Below are 23708 nucleotides of genomic sequence, written 5' to 3' on the forward strand. Positions count from 1 at the left end.
CTGACAAACACTGTCCTACGTTAACTATTTCCAGTTCATGTTGCTTGAGCGCGATCACATCTTATAAACACTGGCGGATGCTCGCGCCATTAAATGTTAAGTTACTCTATGCCCGTAAAATTCAAAGTAGCTGCGACCGACAGTTCAGCTCCAGAGATTCAGTTCAAGTGTGTTGGCGAGGATCCCTTGTCCCGTATATATGGATGAAGCTTTCTCCCGCGGATTCATTGACGTCATACCCCTGAGGGAGGGGGTGGATTTTTAATATCGGTACTTGCACTCCGAATTGGACGTTACAATTTACATCAAATTAATCCACTCCGCTAGCATATCTGCTGGATTAAATATGAACTCCTGGTGATCACAGATTTAGGAGATACGGGTGGATTTAGCTCCTCACATTTCGCGCCTTCGGAAGCGTCCCTTACAACGTGGTCTTCGTCCAGCCAATGAGATTCAAGCTGTCTGGTTTCCAAGAAATCCAGCCTCCAATTTATTTAATTTGCCAATAATTATTGATTATTTTTCCATGCGTGACATCTAATAAATTCATTACCTCGATCCGTGTACTCATAATAATTTATTACTGATTAATTTTGAAGTTACGAGAATATCTCATCCATCATTCCTTAAGATGGTATCCCTGAGTCTTCCATCAAATTTTTACGATTGGCCGGCAAGCGGTCACGTGATTTAAATCTCCACCTGCCCGATCCTAGGCTAGCGAATGTACTGGCAGCCGCTGTAGTTTTCCACGACGTCACGGAATTTCCGTCCTGCCAAAAATATCCCAACGTATTACTCATGTAGCGAACTTCCTTTGTATCACCTATCTCCTTTCTCTTTCTGACCAAGACTTATTTGTAGACTTGTATTTCCTTGTTCGCCAACTAATGAGATCCCCTGCTGTGAAGTAGCTAAATGTTGGTGTGTCGAGCTAATCCGTCAGGCTCCAGTCTGTCGTCCTTCCTTCGCTCCTATTTCGACATTACATATATGAAATGTTTTCAACTACACTTCTGTATTTCAGTAAATGTACCATATATTATTTTATCAATCAAATCATGACTGACTATGGGCCTAAGTCACTCGGGTTCAGTAAGACCCATGCAATGAAAATATGCGTCAAAGTTATGCGGTACATCTGTGTTTCGTAGTTAAGAAATGTCCGCCTCCATAGCGTAGGCCTACTGCAGCTGTGATGACGTTGCTCAAATAGGTGAATAGTTTTGTGTCCGACCCGCGCATTGCAAGCACACATCAGTCATGCATTTGTATCTGTGTTTTGTAGTTAAGAATGTCCACTAGTGTAATGGTTAGCACAATTACTGTAGCTGCCGTTCTCGGAAGCCTGAGTTCGATTCCCGGTACCATATTGTGAGAGATTTACAAATGACCGGAAGGTTGATTTGCTGTAAAAATAGTACATGCAACTCCCTTCCATTGGGGGCCTGTCTAAAAAACGAGGTGCACCACCTTGAGATTAGGAAACGAGTTTACTTCAATTAAGAAATATTCATGGTTGTTGCTACGCAGGCGAGATCATTAACAAAGTTATTGTTTAATATCTCGTAACTCGGGCCAATATAGGATTTTTTGGGAGAGAAGTAGGTTTAAAACATGATAAAAACAATCCAATCACAATGGTTTTACTCGCCAACGTACCTAACAAATAATGATAATATTGCTTTTTTATGTCGCCACTTTCAACGATTTTCAGAGACACCAAACAAAACATACTAGGGTATGTGTTAATAAAAAATGGGAGACAACGAACGTACAAAATTAAACATTATAATAAATAAAACGCATTACTGCCACACCAGTAGATATCCATAAATGCGGCCAACTTTCCTGTTATTTATTTTTATTCTTTCCGTCGTGGAACTTTTGGCACTATCCGGGCGATACCATACCTAACCTGAACAATGCGGCTTCCCTTATCTCATTTACAGCTGCTTAGGTAAATCCTGATTTGATAAATGTAGAGAACAAACATGAAATATACTTTAAAATAAGGGTCTGGCTTTCAACAGCCGCAGTTATCCAAGGAATGCTTCCTGTCACTATGTATTACATTCGGAAATACAACTTGTAACATACGCTGCTTTATTCAGAAGGAGTGGCTAATGCTACACATACACCAGCTGGGAATATCAGAGACCATCTCCAGAAACCATTTGGGAATAGTTCCACACAGTTTGTACTCTATAGTCGGGAACAAAAGTATTTTTAAAAGGTTAAAAAAGACGGGACCCCAAATGCTCTCGGTCTCAATTGCAGTGCATGGCTGACGAGATGCCAGTGAAGATGACGTCACTTGGAATGACGACACGTGGCGCAAGACGATTAAAATGAAAGCAGTGTTTACATTTACTGTGTGGTAGGCCTACTGCTCAACTGACAGAGACAAACAACTGGCCACTGAGTTGTTTTGTATCAATATTGCATAATATGATAATATGATACCATTATCCCTTTTCTCTACGGGGTCGAGTATGAAGTGAGACAAATCTTTGTAGCGAGTTTTTACGACCGTATGCCCTTGCTGACGTTGGCTTCATCAGAGAAATTAATGAGATGAAACAAATGACATGATATAAGTAACTAAAACAGATTATATTTATTTTATATGTAGGCCTAAAATCCGTGTTCACGATTTATTGACATTTTACATTAGAAATACTGCCTTCCAACGAAAATGGCCAGTATAACTCAAATGGATTCATAGGTTTGTTAAAGAACAGTGTAGAATGTTAACAATTTATAGCTCTTTATAGCCTAGAAGTTATGTGTTATGTCAGTCATGTCTAAGGTTATTTGCATATTGACCCCCCTTTACCTTTTTTTGCTGTAAAAGTGGGGGAAAAAGGGGTCTAATACGCGATTAAATATGGTAGTGCTGAAATAATTCAAATAATAATAATCTAAAATGCAAAAGGACACGGAAATAAACTCCTTTAAGCAAAAAAATATTTCAATACCATGGTAATGGTTACCAATATCTGAGCGGCTGCAAATGTGTTAAATTTCAATTTCAAACATGAATTAACTAAGAGCCTCCACAATCCTCTCATCACTAAATCATTAAAAACTGAGTAACCATTATCGTCTTGGTCTCCCCTACTTCTTTTACCCTCCATAGTAGAGCCCATTATCTCCTAGGTAGCTTATCATCATCCATTCTCCTCACATGACCCCAGAACTGAAGCCAATTTAAATGCACAGATTCATCCACCAAATTCATTCCTAACTTAGTCCTTTTCTCCTCATTCATAGTAAACTCCTGCTATGTTTCCATCTATCTCTACCAGCAATCGATCTCAACTTCATTCCGAATAACAGATGAGTTTCAAGATACTGGTTCCAGTCATACTTTACAAATAACACTACGGATTGGAAGTTCACCTCTTCAATTGGCCTTACGCTACTCAAATTAATTTTAACACATGGGTAATGGATCACAAGAAATCTTAGAGTATGCTTGCAGGCAGTTGGTGCAAGAAATCTTGTTTTTTGCTTGTGCTTACTTGATTGCTGCTACTTTCAGGTGGCAAGATTACAAGTTTCAAATGATGTAGTCATGGAATATAGTATAAGGCAGCTACTGCTGCATCTTTCTTTCTTTAAACCTTCATGTAGTTAACAAAAGAATATTGGAAACGTAGGGCTAATTCCTGTGTCAACATGGCACAGAGGTAAATTGAATTTAAGGCTTCCACCTTTTCAATACAATACAATTCTGTTGAACAGAATTATGTTACAACTTTTTTATTGTGGTACCGGTTTCAACACATTTTTTAGTGTCATCATCAGCCTATTACATAAACCAAGCAAGAGGACAAAAATATATATATACACAACAATATACACACATTGATACAATTCATGTAACGAAAGTTCACACTTAAAAGTAAAAATTGTATTTAAAATAGGTATCAGTGTTTACAACGCGTTAGCAGCATAATAGTCTTATGTAATCTTAATGTAGGTGTTGAAATCACTCATTCTAATGTTGAGTTTGTGACAATGTGAGTTAAAAACTTGATAAACATATTAAAATCTTTCAATGAATATTGAATTTTCACGATCGCATTGTAATCGAAACCGACTTTCAACCTATTAGGTTGTGTTACGTACATTTAGTACGTGTGGAAGAGATGTTAAGTACAGAACAAAAATGGCCATTGACTTGGCCCTCAACGGGCAACTTAAATGCACTCTACAGTGTGATGGTAGTAGTACCAGACCTGTAGCTTAGATCCTTTCCAACAGAACACAGATGGCCTAGGCCACCATAGCTCAATTGGTAGAGCAACCGACGCGAAATTGGGAGGTTGTGGGTTCGGATCCCACTGGTGTCTGGTTGGCCATTTTTGTTCTGTACTTAACATCTCTTCCACACGTACTAAATGTATGTAACATGACCTAATAGGTTGAAAGTCGGTTTCGATATCTTGAACCAATTCTAACGTACGGACTGGAAGCAGCAACGTTGACTAGATATGCACAAAGTCGCCTACAGGCCACTGAAATTAAGTTCCTTCGGTCATGTCTCCAAAAGACAAGGAGAGACAAAAAAATAAGGAATGAAAGTATTCGGCAACAACTTGGATTGGACAGGAGTCTGTTGAAAACCTTAGAATTCAGTAGATTATGATGGTATGGACGTACGAGAAGGATGGCTCCAATTAGGACCCCAAGAGCATACTACGAAAGGAATGTTGTTGGTAAGAGGTCCAGAGGGAGGCCTTGTGATAGTTGGAAAAAGCAAATTTTCAAAGACCTAGCTAAGCGTGATGTAAATTGGCAGCAAAAGGTAGAACATCAGCTGTAGATGGACAGGATGAACTGGAAAAGGCTCATAAACACCCGCATCCGGCTTGCTGGAGCGGGAGACAGATCTGGTCAAACTGCAAGAAGACAGAAACATTACTTCCAACTCACCGTGGGTTGAGCTCCAGCTGGGGTTGAAGTAGGGTGTAACGACTCTCCTCAGGCAACTGGTGCGACTGTGTGCGGATGAAATGTCTGGCAGCTCCCATTTCCTCTACAGTCACCACGCAAGGGTGAGAATCTAGTCGCTTTGTCACTCGAACTGTGTGTACTTTGCCAGCCAGCGTTTGTTTCACCCATGACATCAGCTCTTCCACTTCACTGCGTGCTAAACTGTCACTGCCTGTAACATTCAACCGTTATTTTAACAAGTAGAAATCTATGGACGGTGTACTTTATTATGATATGTAAGTGTATTTACAGTCCAGACTAGGTATTACAATGTACAGATTCAAAGTCACAAACTGAATAAAACAGAATTCGTACAAAAATTTCAAAATAAATATCCATAACACTTAACAAAATTAGGTCAAGGAAACAACAATCAAATTTTAAAATGTTAAGAGAAATAAAATATCAACTTCTTGGCTTACAAAAGTGCAATTTGCTATATAAGGAAGGGGCCGTTCTCCAAGTTTGCAGTGCGTTATCAATGGTCTGTCTCTGCTCACTCCTGGGCCACAGGCCCACTGTTTCCAAAATCGGAAGTCTGCAGGAGAAGACATTGTGTGTGTCCTGATTTGAGGTTTCCTAATTACAGTGCAGTAGGAGTTTTGTACCCAGTTTCAAAGGATGCATCACACAAGAATAACATTTGCAGGTGGTACAGAAATTTGTGGACACGGAACTCCTGTGTAAAGGCAAGCGTTCCAGTCAGTCGTGTGTTCAACGACAGAGTTGACAGAGTGTACAAAGTTCCCAGAAGTCAGTGCTAGAGGAAGCAGAGAATTTAACATGCCATAAGCAGCAAAATGGAAGGTATTGCTTAAGCAGGTATCAGTTAAGCCGTACAAGTTAATGCTACCTCATGCTCTTACAACATCAGGCAACTGGTGAAAACAAGAGTTGAAATACAGTCAAAGATGAAGGAATGGTAGAATGGCTCATCTTCAGTGATGAAGCCACATTTTACATCAACTGCAAAATGAACAGTCATAACATCTATATCAGGGGGACCAAATCCCCACACATACAGTTACAGAGTAGAAACAAAACTCTCCAAAACTGAACATATTCTGTGTGGTGTTTAAGGAGAGAGGGTACAATCTGTTTTACTTTGCCGAAGTGTCTGTTGGCAGTGGCACCTAACAAGACATATTGGAAAACTAGCTCTTTCCCCATCTGGACACTTATTACAACTACATTCTCAAAACAGACAGAGCAATGTTATTTTCATACAGTAGATCAAGAGCAAGTGGCATGGTCATCCTTACTGAGGCAGAAGAAGGTGCAGGCGTGCCATTAACATAGAGATAAACAGTTTTCTGATCTAAGGATATAGAAAGACATACACTGTTACATCTGGAGAAGAAAATATCCTCACGATAAGACTTCCCTCTCTCACTCACTCACTCTCCACCTCTCAGCAAAGCCAGTCAGCTACTCCTACAGTATACCATTTTTTGGACTAGGTGAGGTTTTCTTTGTTGTTTCTGTATTGTTCTTTCCTTCTTCCTTTCTTTAATGTTCTGCTCCACCTATTAAAGACATCAGTACTTGCTGCTTTAGATCAAACTGGATTAAACCTAGAGAGTCTATCTAGACAAAGACCCAACAGAAACAAGAATGATTTTAAAAAAAAGTGACATCACATCTTCATCTTCTGCTGTTCATGTAGTCCCAGGATCAATTCCCAGCCATCCCACTGATTATTCCTTGATGTAAGGGACTGAGTCACCACTGTACTCCGTAGCTGTTTTACTTTATACCTGCAATAGGTCGCTTGATAATATAAAATGTATTTGCAGGTGTATGATGAATATGGAATGGCAGAGAACATTTCGTTACAGAAGAGGATCACTCACCTAAGTCAGAGAGGTCATCAGGCTCCTTATCCTGCCGCATCTCCTTCTCCACTGAGGTGAGCATACGGCTATCAAATTGTCGCAGCTGCATGAGTACCAGCTCGTCGTATGGCTCGTAACAGAACAGAACCTCTACATCCTTCTGCTTCAGGGCCTCAAAGTACGGTGAAGATTCTGCTAGTTGGCGACTGAAACAGCACAGCATTTTGTTTATACTGTACATTTCCACTGTAACACGTTTGCCCTTCTAAACTGAATTACATATTATCCTAGTGCATGGCCACAGCAGTCACAAATTGAACACTGGGAACGTCAATGAATCGTATCCATGAAATTTCATTATAATTTTTGTCCTAAAAGGAAGATAATAATTGCTTTTACACAAATTAAGAGAAAAAGTTGCATTGTGAAGAACAAAATGCAGGTAAATCATTTTCCGTTCTTTGGAGTAGGAGAAGAAGAAGAGACAAGCTTCCAGAGTTACCAGTATTCGTACAGAAGCTGCTAAGAAAAGGAAGGAAAAACATATGGTTCTGGTGACTTTTGGGTAATGAATGAGGAAGAAAACGTCACTTGAACTTTGTTTTAATTTTCCCGCCAATAGTAATTTTATACTTAAATCCCATTTTTCTCCCATAATATTCTGCCAAATGTAACAAAATTTGTATGGTATATGTATCACAGCTATATTAGGAAACCTGCTTATGGAATTTTTGATTGCAGAGTTTTTCAAGAAGTAGGGATTTTTAAGTCCAAAATTTTAGAAAAAAATTACATAAACTTTAGTATGATACATCTCCTTATATAAATTATGTACAGAAAAATCGATATGTAGTGCTTTTTAAAGAAGTATTATCTACCTAATTACAAATTTCCAACAATATGTTAATTAAATTTCATGAAAATGGAATTAAAAATTTCAAGAAAAGAAAATATTTTGGAAAACTATTAGCTGTATATATGAAAGAAATGTTCGTGATATATCTACTTTTATGTAGGTGACATTCCCACACAGTTTCATGAAAATCCATGCATTAGGTAAAAATGTCCGTTTATCTCAGGAGTGTCGCTTTAACGTTTCAAGAAGAACGGTGAGACCTAGATCAGAATGTACTTTGTCACAGTAATGGACACTTCCTAACAACACAAATGAAGAAGCAGTGATTGGTCACATAAGCAGTAAACCCAAAATGGTCATCAAAAAATTCTATTTTACTGATGAGAAAAATTTCACAACTGAAGAACACTTTAACTATCAAACTGATTGTATCTATGCCCCAGATAGAGTCACAGTGCATCAGGTGGCTTCAAAAGTCCAGAGACCTCATCATCCAGCATCACTTATAGTTTGGTGGAGAGTTCCTTAGACGGTCTTTCAGATATTCACTTTTGAGAGAAAGGTGTCAAAACATCCACTAAAGTATACAACAAAACACTGTGCAATGTTCTGATGCAAAGCCTTTAACACAATCACCTCTGGTGACACTTACAAGCGTCAGAGCAAGCTGCAGCTCCTTGATGATGCAAGGGTCTAAAGGCTCAGCAGTGAATGTATTTTTTCTTTTTCTTTTTTAACAAGTTGCTTTACGTCGCACTGACACAGATATGTTTCATGGTGACGGTGGGACAGGAAAGGGCTAGGAGTGGGAAGGAAGCGGCTGTGGCCTTAATTAAGGTACAGCCCCAGCATTTGCCTGGTGTGAAAATGGAAAACCACGGAAAACCATCTTCAGGGCTGCCGACAGTGGGATTCGAACCCACTATCCCCCGAATACTGGATACAGGCCCTACTTAAGCGACTGCAGCTATCGAGCTCGGTAGTGAATGTATTAAATAAAGCTTTGTTCATGGGGTGGAACTGGAGTTTTCAACAGGACTGCTCCAGCACACAAGGCCAAGACCACTCAAGCAAATGTTCCTTATTTCATTTTCATTGATGCTTGAGGAAGTGGTGAGCAAGAAGAAACATTCTAATACTGACAGCCTGAAAAAGAACCTTGAATACTGTTCTGGTCAATTTTCCTCTGAAGATGTGCGTGATGCAATCAAAGCATGGCCAAGAAGATCAAAATCCTGGGTTTTGACATGTTTAATAGTAGGCTTAAAATTCTGAGTGCATATAAATGTATTGCTCGTGCAACTTTTAGTGATACATGGGCTCTCTAGTGTTGAATCGGTGGACCTCGGTTATCTTCGAGATTCGTATTGGCAACTTTTGAAACACAAACTATGAATCGCTTATGCATCGCTATGCGACAATTGGCGTACATTTTGCGTACTTGTACAGTTGTTTACACAGCAAAGCCAAGCTATAGAATTCATGTTAAGAACAAGATTCGCATCGAGAAATGTTATATAATGTGTGTGTGTGTGTGACACAGTCATTGGCTTAAGATAATAAAGGTTTAGAAGATTCATATCGATTGATCATATTATCGATTCAATTCAGATTTCATTTCCATTCAGTTGGCAGTATTACCGGAACCGAGAGAGCTCCCTCATTACTCCTCACGCCCGTAACACCAAATATCACTAAAAGTTGCGCGAGTTTCTTCACACCTAAAAACTGGATTTCTCTTTTCCAATCTGTACTCTATATGGTATACTGTATATTGTTATAATTATCAGTATTTTTGGTTAGACTAAGTACATAGCAGATTCTACTGGCTTGACTACTAACCAAGTAGTTCTGTAATTACCGAAGTACCTAATAACCTCTCAACACTGATCATGTATTAACTCGTATACATACTGACAGTATACAAAGAGTCACCATTAGGATGCTTCATATCGTGTGATTTACTTTCTAGATTTAATTATCACTAGACACTCAGATTCTGTAAGTTATGAAATATTCAGAAAACCTACTCAAACAGCTTCCACCATTCGCCAAGATTCAATGCAGCCCCAGTCCCAGAAACGAGCTACATACAATAACCTAGTTCATCAAGCTTTCAGCATACCTATGTCAAAGAAGGATTTTAAGAATGAACTAAACGCAATCAGCAGAATTGCAAAATCCAACGGTTTCAGCAATTATTTTATAGAAAGGATAATCAATAAACACAAACATCACCCTAAAACTACCCTCAAAAAAGAAATAACTTAACTTCTAACATTTTTCACCTTCACGTTCAACAATGATATTTACAAGATAACTAATATCTTTAACCTGTTAGCGCCGTGCGTGTCCATATGATCACGGCCTGCATTCTTTCATTTAGATTGCACTCAGTGCTTTGTATAGCACTGGAATTGATTATTGACTGTGTAGATCAATTCAAGAAGCATGTGGTAACTGCGTGCGAGCATATTATTACGTGATACATATCGACTCATTGTTTCGGCGCACTTTCGTTTTGTGTCATTGTCACAGCAGCTAAATCATGATGGCGCGCTTCAAGTAAGTTTGATATTTCACATATATTTATGTTTGGATTACACAACTCATATGCTTAACAAGTTTGGGAGTGATCTATGTTCACATTATGATGCAGTTAATTTACATTTAACAGTAAATATTACTCCCGTAGGCACTTAAAACATTGCGTGATCGTATGATCATGCTAGGCCCTTGTGTTAGCTATTCACCCTGTGCGTGTATTTGATGGTGGACGTTATGCTACCTGTTACGATTACTGTTATACATCAATTTTCATTGAACGACTTTATTCAATTTACAGTCATCTATTCTACATTTAAATAAATTGCGACTTGTTAACATATATGCAGCTACAAAACCTTGTTTCCCTTTGTACAGGGACATTACGCTTCAAGAAGTATTATATATTCTTGAATCGGACGAACCAATTGGAGATGTTAACAGCATTTTTATTGAACCTCCGGAAGCTAATATTCACTCCGACGAAGATTCAGGAGATGAAGATGTTGGTGGTTTGGTTGATAACCTCACAAGTCGCCAGCTTTCAAGTAAGGCAGAAATTGTACTCGCTGGTAACGATCGTATAGGAGGCGCAGACGATGATCCCATTTCAGCAGGAATTTTAGATCAGTCATTTAGCAAGAAAACTAAACTTCAAAGAATAAATCCTGTGTGGAGTAAGGATGACAACCGAGATTCAGTTGGCATATTCCCGGAAGCCGATTTTGCCACCTTATCCGGCAAATCTCCTACAAAGTGCTTTGAACTAATGTTTGACAACGAAGTGATGGAGTTCCATGATTCAAAAATCAAGCAAGTTTGCCTTGTTTAAGAATTGTGACGACCCAAAAATATCTAAGGAGGAAATAAAAGTATTTCTTGCTGTGCTAATTCTTTCTGGTTACAACAATGTGCCTAGCAAACGATTGTATTGGGAAGCAGCGGATGATGTACGTAATACACTTGTTGTATATGCTATGAGAAGAGACAGCTTTCTGGAAATTCGTCGCTTCATTCATTGCGCGGATAATACTCAGCCTGATATGAATGATAAAATGTGGAAATTACGACCTCTTATAAACATGCTGAAGAAAAGATTCCTTGCGAATTTCCGGCCTGAAAAGGATTTAGATTTTGACGAATGCATGGTGGAATATTATGGTAGGCACAGCAGCAAGCAATTCATCCGCGGAAAGCCCATCTGCTTTGGTTATAAGGCCTGGTGTTTGAACACTCCCTCGGGCTATCTCATAAATTTTGACATATAACAAGGAAAGAATCCTCATGGTAATACTGAATATGAGCAACGATTTGGTAAGTGTGCTGCTCCAATGGTAATGATGCTGGTAGAACTAGCTGATGATATGTCACACTTACCCTTTCAACTATATTTCGATAATCTTTTTACTGGAATGGCACTTTTGGCTCATCTAAAACATTGTGGATATGGCGCTACAGGAACCATTCGAGAGAATAGAATTCCCAAAGACTGCTCGATCACACCTTCAAATGAAATGAAGAGACAGGCTCGTGGGACATACGACATGGCAACGAACTCGGAGGTTATAAGTATTGTTCGGTGGGTTGATAACTCCGTGGTTACCATGGCATCAACATGCCATGGTGTTGAACCAGTTTCTTAGGTAACACGATACTCCCAGGCAGAGAAAAGGAAAGTGCATATAAATCGACCGGCTGTGTTTGGAGCTTACAACAGTGGAATGGGTGGAACAGATAGGATGGACCAGAATGCGTTGTACTACGGAGTAGGCATACGTGGAAAGAAATGGTGGTGGTCACTATTCACATGGCTCCTGGACGTATCCATTCACAATTCATGGTTACTGCTAAGGAGGTCTGGATGTGATTTGTCACATCTAGAATTTCGTCGCCACATTGTGCAAACATATCTATACAAGTTCAAAATAACGCCAGTAGGAAGAGGCCGCCCCATCATCTCAAGATACAGTATCCAGCAGAGTAGCGACACTGACGATGTACGACTTGACGGCATTGGGCAACTCGTAGCGCCCTGCAATCGACGACACTGTGCTGGAAAGGAATGCTCCAGTACTGTTCGCACAAAGTGCATAAAATGTAATGTTGGACTCTGTGTTCCATGCTTTGTCCTATTTCATACAGTGTGAAGCATACAGTTCTTATATTTGTTCCTATTCGGTAATTTCTGTGAATTAGATAACTTGAATGTAATATATTACGAATATCTTGAGACTTCCATTGCTTTATTTATGTATGTACATATTGTAATTAATGTATATTCTTCACAAATTATCATCTTTAGTTTATTTTAGTGTATTTTGTTCATTATTTATCTATATCAGTACATAAAATCTATAAATACTAAAGAAATGCTATACAGACTGAAATGCTAACACATCCGCCTAGCATGATCATATGAACGCGCCACCTAACGACGAAACAGTGAAAAGTATGAGCTTAATATTTTGTAGTTATGTTATACTATGGACCTGAAGTGATTTAGACAAATTTCAAAGAAAACGGACAAAAAAATAATGTTGGCGTTAAAGGGTTAAGAAAGAAGGCGTTAAAATAGCCAACAATAAGAACATGAACGTTTTACACAATACTTCACATATCAACAAGATATGTAATTCATTGCAATCCAAATGCAATACCTGTGACAAGTCCTACATTGGGCAGACCGGAAGAAACTTCAATGTAAGATTCCATGAGCACGCTAACGCAATAAAATATAATTTTTCAGCTTCTGGCCAACACATGCAAGATTATAACCATAATTTCACCAATATCAAACAAGACATGGACATTCTTGAATTAGCTAATAAGGGTCCTTTACTCAACATAATGGAAAATTACTACATACACCTAGACCAATATTTTAACGCCAATTACAATCTTAATGAAATCTCAGAGAAACCCAACATCCTTTCTGATTTATTTATCACTTTTCTCAGAAAAAATAATTCAGCCAACAAGAATTCAATCCTAAGTTTAATTAAAGGTAGTTTTCTGAAACAATTAAAACAATTACCCTTTCACCCACACCCTTCAGCTCCGCCTTAAATTCCCCCCCCGCCAATTCCACCTTCACTCTGCCCAACCCGCATGCGCCTGCCCCTCACCTTCCTCCCCTCCCATATATTTCCTTCCACCACCAGTCGCACACTACCAGCTAAGCTGCACACACCGCCGCGCAAGGTGAGTGTCCATTCGCTTTGTTGTCATCTATTCTTCTTTCCGCATACTTTGCATTTTTTACTGGCTTTTCTCAATTTTAATAGGTCCCATTTGTTCCGCTATGAACTGAGAGTTCCACCCATTAATATCACCATGCGCAGTGTCTACTTACAACTCCAGAAGAATTCTAAAACTTCATATTCAGTCTGCACAGTTCCAACAATCAACCCTGCAGCCATATCAACATAGCTTGGTTACCTAATACACCAAGTATCAAATTTTCTGCTTAAGCTGATACAGTGTATAATCAGCTCCTCACAGATTCTTCTAGAGAGTATCATCTACACATTTGTTACTCAAACATTTGTACATACTTGTATACTTTTATTATAAGTGTCACGTTATATTGTGTTCAGTCTTAGTACCATAGCACTCGGTCCACAACCGTAATATATTACCAGGACCTACTGAATTCTATCTGAAACACCATGTGTCTAAAATTTTACTCATGTTGATCTACAACATAAAGCATCTCATTTGTACTTATATACCCAGACTTTTTTTTAACATGTTTGGTGTACTTGTATTATATATTACTCACCTATGTCACTCGTAATATTTCACTTTCATTTGCAACATTTTGAGCACCATAGCACTTTGCCTAATTCAACCACACATCATAGTGTTAATTATATATTCATAATGTTCTTACTGCTTGGTAACATGTTTTAGGATTGCGTCAAATATTGTGTATTGTTTAAATATGGCTGATGATGACCTCGAGTAGGGTTGAAACTAGTCCCATGTAATGTAAATACATGCATTGTAAATATAACTATGTATTGAATAGGTGGAAAACTTTTCTGTTTATAATTAATATGTAATCATAGTAATGAGGACAAAAAATAGAAAGGTACTACAAGGGTTGAAGTGAGGAGTGTGTCCCCTCAATGATGGACTGAAGTGTCAAGGAAATGCCATCAGCTACTAACTACTGTCATGGGTCTAGGGGTGGGAAATGACAGCACGTATCAATAAGCTTGAGAACTTCTCAATGTCTTACAGTGGAGAGATGTCTTATGACTCTTGAGAAGACTAGGCGCACATGTCGCATGGTACACTGAGAGCGATAACATGCTGTGACATCTCAAACAACCTGACCAGTCAGGAGGAAGTTTAGTCTTCCATACACAGATGTAATTAAATTCAAGAACTTTCCACCTTACAACGCATATAATTTATTATGTTATCACGGATGACAATCATATGGACATGTTTCCTTTCTTTCGAAGGTCTATCAAATATAAATAGGATCTTTGTTCCTGAACATCAACAGTTAGTAGGAATGGCCCCGTGCCTCTGCTAAGCTTAGGTGGGACCGTTAGGAGTGGGGAGAGTGTGCTGTTAGATATTTCCTGCCGTTTCGTCAGTAATGCTCACAATGTTGGAGCAACAGATGCACCCCTCCATTGTGCAACCCATAGTTATAAAATTTCTTGCTCGTGAAGGAGTTACAGCGGTGGATATTTGCCAGAGATTGACTGCACAGTTCGGTGATCAAACATTGTCAAGGACGTGCCTGGCATCAAAAGTTCAAGGAAGGACAAGAACGTGTGGAAAATCAGCAACACGATCGCCGTCCTCGGACCAGCATTACAGACAAAAAAATTTGTGTGGTTAAAGATACTATTGGGCATGGGCGAGACACAAGCAATGCTGCTTACTACTGTGAGCTGTTGAACAAGGTGAGGGTTGCATATCGCCACAAAACATGAAACCAACCGATTCGATAGGTCATCTTCCTTCATGACAATGCGCAGCCCCATACTGCAGCTCTGTCACCAAGCTACAGGAAATGCACTGGACTACACTTAATCATCCTCCTTACAGCCCGGACTTATCGCCATGCGATTTCCATTTGTTTGGACCACTTAAAGACGCTCTAGGAGGGCAACAATTTGAAGATGACGAGAGTGTGGAAGACTTTGTGTGCAACTGGCTCCTGACACGAACCAGTTATTTTTTGATGAGGGCATCAAGAAGCTGCCCGTACACTGGGACAAATGCATTTCCAAAGAATGAAACTATGTGGAAAAATAAATTGTAATTGCCTTGTGCTTTTCAATAAATGAATTTAAATTAAAAAATCAAATCAAGTTTATATTTGATTCCCCCTCGAATTATGAAATATCTTCAGCTTAGTAACATATAAAATGACAAGATACACACTGATTAAAAACACATGTACTGAATTGATAAAAGTTTGTGAAAACACATAATGTTCCATGGTGGATGTCTTATAAAGAAACATACTACAGATACTGTTGATAAACTTAACCATAATAGGTATTTTATTTGATCCTGTACTGACTTAAAAAAAAAAAATCAAAATCTCTTTATTTGCAAATGAGGTCTCTACCTCGGTGGCAAATGGTACACTAAAATACATTATTGTCAAGCACTAAATATTAAATTAACAAGAGAAGAAAATTTTTCCTATAATACAATATTATACAATTTACGCTAACAATGTTTTCTATTAAACACACAGCTCATCCTTAATAAATTTATATTGTTTACAAAATTCTACTTATAATATATCCTGTCCTACTTACAAATATAGTCAACTGATATACAGTATGTGGAATTACTTCAAATGATACTATACAACTGGTATAACATTAATATTTACATTGCATTTATTTATTTACTTTTTTTTTTTTTTTTTTACCCGTTCTGGATCCTAAGTAGCATAACGACCTGCTGCGTCTTAACCAGAGCCCCTTTTGCCACCACTTTTCAGAGTTCCTGAAGGGCCTTCACAGCTACCGTAGCGGTCCCAGGGCCCTCGAAGTCCCCACTGTACTTCACCCCTACAGGCAGTCCCCTACTTTGGCTGTCCAAACTCCTTAGACCAGGGGATGGAATTAATTTATTCACACACATTTTTTTTATATACAATAACCTGCACTGGTCGAATGCCCTCTAACATTTCATTTATTTTCTCTGTTGCTGTTTATTCTCTTCTTGAATATCTGTACAGATTTTGGAAAAGGATCAAACACTACCCCTGGTAAACTGTTCCACTCCTTCACACCCTTCCCAATGAATGAAAATTTACCCCAATCGCTTCTGCTAAAATTCCTTCTAATTTTATATTTGTGGTCAGTCCTGCCGATATAATTATTTTCCAACTGAAGCCTCTCACGGATATCTCCCCATGCTTCTTCTCCTGTATAGGCTCTATATAATCCTGTAAGTCTAGTTTTCTCCCTTCTCTTACTTAAAGTTTCCCACCCAAGTTCCTTTAACATTTCTGATACACTACTCTTTCTCCTGAAATCCCCTGTTACAAATCTTGCTGCTTTCCTCTGCACACTATCTATTTCTTTTATTAGGTATTCTTGGTGAGGATCCCAAACACTGTTTGCATATTCCAATAATGGACGAACCATACTCAAGTAACTTTTTTCTTTTAATTCTTTGTTGCATCCTTTAAGTAGCCTCATTATGACATGTAATGATCTGTATGCTTTCCCAACAATGTCATCAATATGACCCTTCCAGTGCAAATTACTTTCAAATCTCACACCTAAGTATTTGCACTTGCCACTTGCACTTTTGGGATAACTACCTCATCCAAAGTATATTCAAATTCAGTTTTAAAGCTCCTGTTTGTAAAAGTTGTAACAGTTGATTTGCCTCCATTAACCTTCATATTATTTTCTTCAACCCATTGTTGGATACTTTCAAGGTCCCTTTGTAATTCTGAACAATCCTCAATGTTGTTTATTTCTCTATAAACAATTATGTCATCTGCATACAATCTTATTTTTGATGTTATATTGTTCCCTAAATCATTTGCGTATATTAAGAAAAGTAACGGACCGATTATACTACCCTGTGCAATTCCCTTCCAAACTTTCTCTTCCTGAGATACATTATTTCCTACTTTGACTTTCTGAACCCTTGAATTTAGAAATGCTTTTATCCAACGTGTACCCTTACGTCCAATCCTATTCCCTCCAATTTCTTTAATAATATTCCATGTTCCACTCTATCAAAGGCTTTGGAAAGATCTATGGCTATGCAATCTAACTGACCTCCTGAATCCAACTGATCTGATATGTCCTGCTGAAATCCCACCAGTTGTGCCTCACAAGAAAATTTCTTTCTAAATCCATACTGGCTCCTCATGAACCAATTTTTATCATCACATATCCCTCTGATGTACTTCGATATTAAACTCTCCAGAATTTTACAAACTATACTGGTCAGGCTGATTGGTCTGTAGTTCTCTGGTTTCCTTTTATCACCCTTTCCTTTATAAATTGGTATTATTATAGATTCCTTCCATTCCTTTGGTATTACACTATTATTTATGACATAGTCAAAGAGAAATTTTAAATAAGGCACTATGTACCACCCCATTGTCTTTAATACCTCCCCAGTAATTTGATCACTCCCTGCTGCTTTTCCTTGCTGAAGCAGTTGGATTTCTCTGAAAATATCTTCGTTTGTGAATGAGAAGCTTCTTGTTTCCCTCTGTCTCTCTCCCTCTCTATCTTCTGTTTCGGTTTCCAACTCTTGACAATCATCTACTGAATCTCTAAATTCCCTACTAAATAGGTTTGCTTTCTCAGTATCTGTTAAATAGTGTTCACCCCCTTCTCCCACCATTGTAGGAATTTGGATTCCTTTTCCTTTTTGATTCCTGATATATGAATACAGCTTTTTCCATTTCCCTTTGTGGTCATTACCCTCTTGAAGTATGCCATTCATATAATTCTCTTTTGCTTCCTTTTTCACTCTATTCAGTTCCCTCATTAGCTGTTTTCTAGTTTCTCTACTCTCCCTACCCTCTTTGATTTTCCTGTTTACTATTCTACATTTTCTTTTTAATTTTCTTATTTCCCTTGTATAATAAACAGGGTCTGAGGTCATTTTACCCTTCTTAACAGGCACAAATCTCTTCTCTCCTTCCCAAATAATTCCTTTAAATTTAGCCCAAAGTGTATCCACGTTACTCCCTTCACTTATCCAACAACTGAATTGTGAGTTAAGTCCCAAATTCATCAACTTTAGTTTTTCTGTACAATTTCTTGTCTTGTGTAACCCTCTTATTAAGCCTTTTTGGTACGAGTCCTACATCCATTATTACAGCCTTATGGTCTCCTATTCCTTCAATTACCTCAGTTTTATCAACAATTTCCCATGGTTTAACCAAGAATACATCTAGTAAGTTATTGAGACGAGTCGGTTCTTGTACTACTTGTGTAAATCCTCCCTCCCAAATTAACTTATTTGCCAGTTTCTGTTCATGGGCTTCACTTGCAGCTCCTTTCCATTGAACTTCAGGCAAATTTAGATCTCCCCCAATTATTACCATATCATTATTATTGTTTTTACAAGTATAATCTATTATTTTTTCAAAGATTTCCATGTCTCTTGCCTCTCTTCCAGGCCTGTATGTTCCTATAATTCCCACTTCCTTCATATTATCACAAACTAATTTTATCCCTAATATTTCATCCCTTTCATCGGTAAACCATTCATGTGAACAGTAAGTTTCCTTCACCAGAATAAACACCCCCCCTCCCTTTTTATCTCCTCGGTCTCTACGATAGACTGTGTACCCTTCTGGAAATACTTCTCTATTACCCACCCCTTCTTTCAACCATGATTCCACTCCTATCACCACATCAGTCTCATAAGATTCCATCAATGTACCGAATTTTAATTGTTTATTTACTACACTTTGACAGTTTACCAAGAGCAATCTCAGACCCCCTTCCTCCCTAAAACTTGACTGTTGCAATTGGGTAACTTGAAATTCCTTACTATCCTGAGTTTCTTTTTCTAGTTGACTGAGCCAGCTTAAAGTATAGCTGGCTCTTTCTACTAGTTTTCCTGGTCAGTATTATAACTCAAGGGAGTTGCCTGTTTTACAGTACATATCTTAAGATTAATAAAATCTAGAACAATATTTCCTATCTTTCGTTTACCTGAATTGTTTAGATAGAGGCCATGTTTTGTATAACAGTATCTCTCAAAGCTGCTGCATTCAATAACCTGAGTATTCCGAAAATGTTTACAAATTTTAACAATATCTGTATTGACCTTGTCCACTTCAATGTTCACACACGAATCTCTACTCAAATCATGCCTGTGGGGCACGTTCACTACAAAAACGTTAGTGTGGGTCAGCTTCCCTAGTGTATGTTTAAGTTGTGATCTTACATTCTTGGCGTCGTCGCGAGCTACGTCGTTCGTCCCACCGATGATAAGCACTGCATCGCCGCTCCCGAAGTTCCTAGTTGCTGCTTCTACGTTTTCCACAACCCTGCTGATAGAAGCTCCTGGATATTTTTCTCCGGTTGCTGCTATATTCTCGTCGTTAATCACTCCCGCAATTCCCCTTCCTTGGCTATCACCAAACACAGCTACCTTCGCTGATTTAGGCCTAACTGGGTCTTGAATCTGAATTCTAGGCCTAAATTTCAAACTCGGCACGGCAACGGATCGCGATGATTTGGTTTCACGCGCGCGATCACTTTCTTCCAGGATTAAATTATTTAGGGCAGAAAACCTATTTCTAATGTTTATTTCCGGAAATTCAGTTGTAGATTTCTTCTTAGCCGGCCATCCACGAACTACTTGACACCACGTGCTCGAGTTTGTTACTTGTACCGGTATATCACTCGAAGAATGGTCAGTCCCAAATTCTAGCGATCGCAGTCTTTCTTTTAATTCTTGATTTTCAACTTTAAGAGTCTCATTGTCCTTTTTTAGAATGTTTATAATTTCTAATGCACTTTTATATTCCTCATCGACTGTTTTCGGTGCTTCGTCAACGCCGTCCCCAACAACAACATTCCGAACACACTGCTCACAAATCCAGTCAACATTTTCATTAGTTTTTACGTCTCTAGGGCAATTTCCGCACTTATAATGCCACCATCGATCACATGAATCACACAACATTCCATTTTTCACTAATTTTCGACATTTTCCGCACTTTTCGTCACATTTTACGGTTAATTTACTCGGAGAATAAAATACTACGTCGTCATTACCGGGCGCCATTTTGAAAAAAAAAATCTATTAAAGAAACTAATTAAAATAGTTTATGTTGGGTCCACCTTGTCAATACACTTTTAATGATTGAAAATGATTTATTCTATTATACATGTTTCAGGTACACTATGCATTCCCTTATACATATATACAGAGAGAGGAACAAACCTCTAAAGTAAATAAATTGTATTACATGATAGATAAACTGGCATAATTTTTAACGGAACCTTTTAAGTCCTTCAACGTTCACACCACTGGTCACACAGCACATATCTAAACAATAGTCAAATGAATTATTCATTCCATGTGCTGCAGCATATCTGGAGAGACTGACACCTCAGCTCGATTAATATGGTTGTGGAGGTCCAAAAGATCCCTGGGCACAGGTGGAACATAGTTTTTCATGAAGCTCCACAAGAGATAACACAGTGTGTTATCAGGTGATCAGGGTGGCTACAGGACAAGTGTGAGGTCATCAGCTCCTGCACATCCTATCCACCTTTGTGGCAGATTACATTTTAGGGAATGTCGCATTTCACATGAAAATTGTTGGAAAGTGTAATCAGCACTGCCACAGTCCATTTACAGAAACAGCCACTGGTTGCAGCAAGTCCAGCTTAGTGAAACCCGTTGCAGTGTTTTCAGCAAAGAAACACACAGCCCATACACCTTTGTGCTGCAAAGTGTGCAGAACACATTTAACACATTGGAGATGCCACTCATAGAAACTATGGGCACACTATTTCATTGCTGTTGACGGAGCTCGGAGAATCTACGAACACGTTTTCACTGTAGCTAAAAAATAGTGGCTGCCGTTTCAGCGAGTTGTGACTTCGATAGGATACTGTTGAATGCTTCTGTAAGCATAAAATGTATGAGTTATGAGCGTAAGTTGAGAGCTCTTCTTTCACGGCATTGATAACACAGCCACGTTCCTACATAACCTGAGGCTGCGTCATCACTGACTCTCAGCTGTGAAATGGGCAGGAAAGTACGTACGGTACATGCAGACAGGAGTGCGTGTTCAAGAGGCGGGCTTGATTGTGTAATTCTTGTGAATATTTAGCATGTCTAATTCAAGAGTATGAGATTTCAACAACAAATCCATGAGAGTTCTTATGGAAGACACGAGTTTTGAAAATGAGGATGAAGAAAACAATTACACAGTAAGTAAACATGATGATTCTGGCACTTGAGGCAAGTAAATGGAGATAATGAGCTAATTTCAAATTGGTGTGAAGTGTAACATAGTTTTATACCGCTTCCAGAAGTGAGTTCAGTGAGTTCCATTTATATGGAACATAACCTTGTCAGGTTGTAAGTTTCACAAATAGGAAAAGTCCTCTCAGTTTTAATTACTGCGTTGATGGGGTGAAAGTTCCTTTTGGGGATCGTTGTAAGTACCTAGGTGTTAATATAAGAAAAGACCTTTATTGGGGTAATCACATAAATATGATTGTTAATAAAGGGTACAGATCTCTGCACATGGTTATGAGGGTATTTAGGGGTTGTAGTAAAGATGTAAAGGAGAGGACATATAAGTCTCTTGTAAGACACCAACTAGAGTATGGTTCCAGTGTATGGGACCCTCACCAGGATTACTTGATTCAAGAACTGGAAAAAATCCACAAAAAAAAAGCAGCTCGATTTGTTCTGGGTGATTTCCGACAAAAGAGTAGCGTTACAAAAATGTTGCAAAGTTTGGGCTGGGAAAAACTGGGAGAAAGGAGACGAGCTGCTCGATTAAGTGGTATGTTCCGAGCTGTCAGTGGAGAGATGGCGTGGGAGGACATCAGTAGACGAATGAGTTTGAGTGGTGTCTTTAAAAGTAGGAAAGATCACAATATGAAGATAAAGTTGGAATTCAAGAGGACAAATTGGGGCAAATATTCATTTATAGGAATGGGAGTTAGGGACTGGAATAACTTATCAAGGGAAATGTTCAATAATTTTCAAATTTCTTTGCGATCATTTAAGAAAATGCTAGGAAAACAACAGATAGGGAATCTGCCACCTGGGCGACTGCCCTACATGCAGATCAATAGTGATTGAAATTGATACTGTTTTATAGCGCTTCCTAAAAATGTGGGTGTTTCCTGTGTACAGATGACAACCTGCAGCAACTCGATGCAACCCCTCGTCAAACAACAAACAGTGGGAAAGCAAATTACTGGTTGTAAACAAGGATACCGGTGCCAATCGAGCAATTAGGTTAGAATCTGTATTAGTGTGTTTCAGTAAAGGTGTCCACAACATTAGATAGATTTCAAAATATTAACCGAACTTATTTCCATAGCTGTGTCCGATTATTTTTTTGTTTGTAAAACTCATTACCTTCATAAATTTATATTTAAAAATTGCTGCACTATTATGATAAATAAAATTAATTTTTATGTACAAGAAAGTGGGATCTTTCTAAATATTCGAAAAGTTGTTATAATAATGGCTTACCCTAGCATTGATTTCAAAAACCATTAAAAATTATGGGATTTCTGGAGGGTAGCACATTCAAATATGGCTGTCTCAAATATGTCAACTTTGGTGAATTATGTTCTTGTGTATGTGGTATCTCTGTTTCCAAAATTCATACACTGTCCTGGTTAATGTTTCCATTTATATGGAACATAGCCTTGTAACAGAAAATCACAAAAAGTGTGAAGGTGCCATCCTCTGTTTTACATATGATGTCTGCACAAAAGGATGCCCTTAACCTAAAGACACCGGCTTTCATCTTCTAGTGGAGTTGCAACTTGTGTAGTATCTGTTTCAGACTTCTTCTCATCATTTTGGCTACTTTTGATTGTGCAATCCACAGCCCTCAACTGACCCGTCGGGTTGACTATGTAGTGTACACATATTCTATCCACAGCAGCCAGCTTCACACATAGCCGGCCAGAACTTTTACCTTTGCATAAGCCCCTGGTGTCTCGGATTTGCCAGTTCCATTGACAAGTGTTTGATAATAATAATGTTACTGCTTTTAGATCCCACTAACTACTTTTATTGTTTTCGAAGACGCGATGAATGTCTGGTGCACATGGTGGTGCAACATGGAATGCACGTTGCACATCGATTACAGATTTAGATGTTTCAAATTGCAGCAAACAGAATGCCTTCCAAGGTAGCATCGCCATTTTATTTCCATTCTGCCCTCAAACAGTACAGACAAGAACATAAGCACACTTAACCCCTGGCGGGAAACTTAACTT

General features: G+C 38.5%; 1 protein-coding gene across 1 annotated transcript in view; it reads right to left on the reverse strand.

The window, feature by feature from the left end:
* The window catches only part of Trap1 (TNF receptor associated protein 1), a 550461-nt gene that overhangs the window by 39660 nt on the left and 487093 nt on the right, over positions 1-23708 (reverse strand). The window contains exons 14-15 of the mRNA XM_067144122.2: positions 6861-7048; positions 4948-5179 (exon numbers count right to left, since the gene is read on the reverse strand). Coding sequence (XP_067000223.1) covers positions 4948-5179; positions 6861-7048 — 420 coding nt within the window. The remainder of the gene's footprint in view (positions 1-4947; positions 5180-6860; positions 7049-23708) is intronic.

Source organism: Anabrus simplex, chromosome 3 (genome assembly GCF_040414725.1).
Source record: "Anabrus simplex isolate iqAnaSimp1 chromosome 3, ASM4041472v1, whole genome shotgun sequence".
NCBI lineage: Eukaryota > Metazoa > Arthropoda > Insecta > Orthoptera > Tettigoniidae > Anabrus > Anabrus simplex.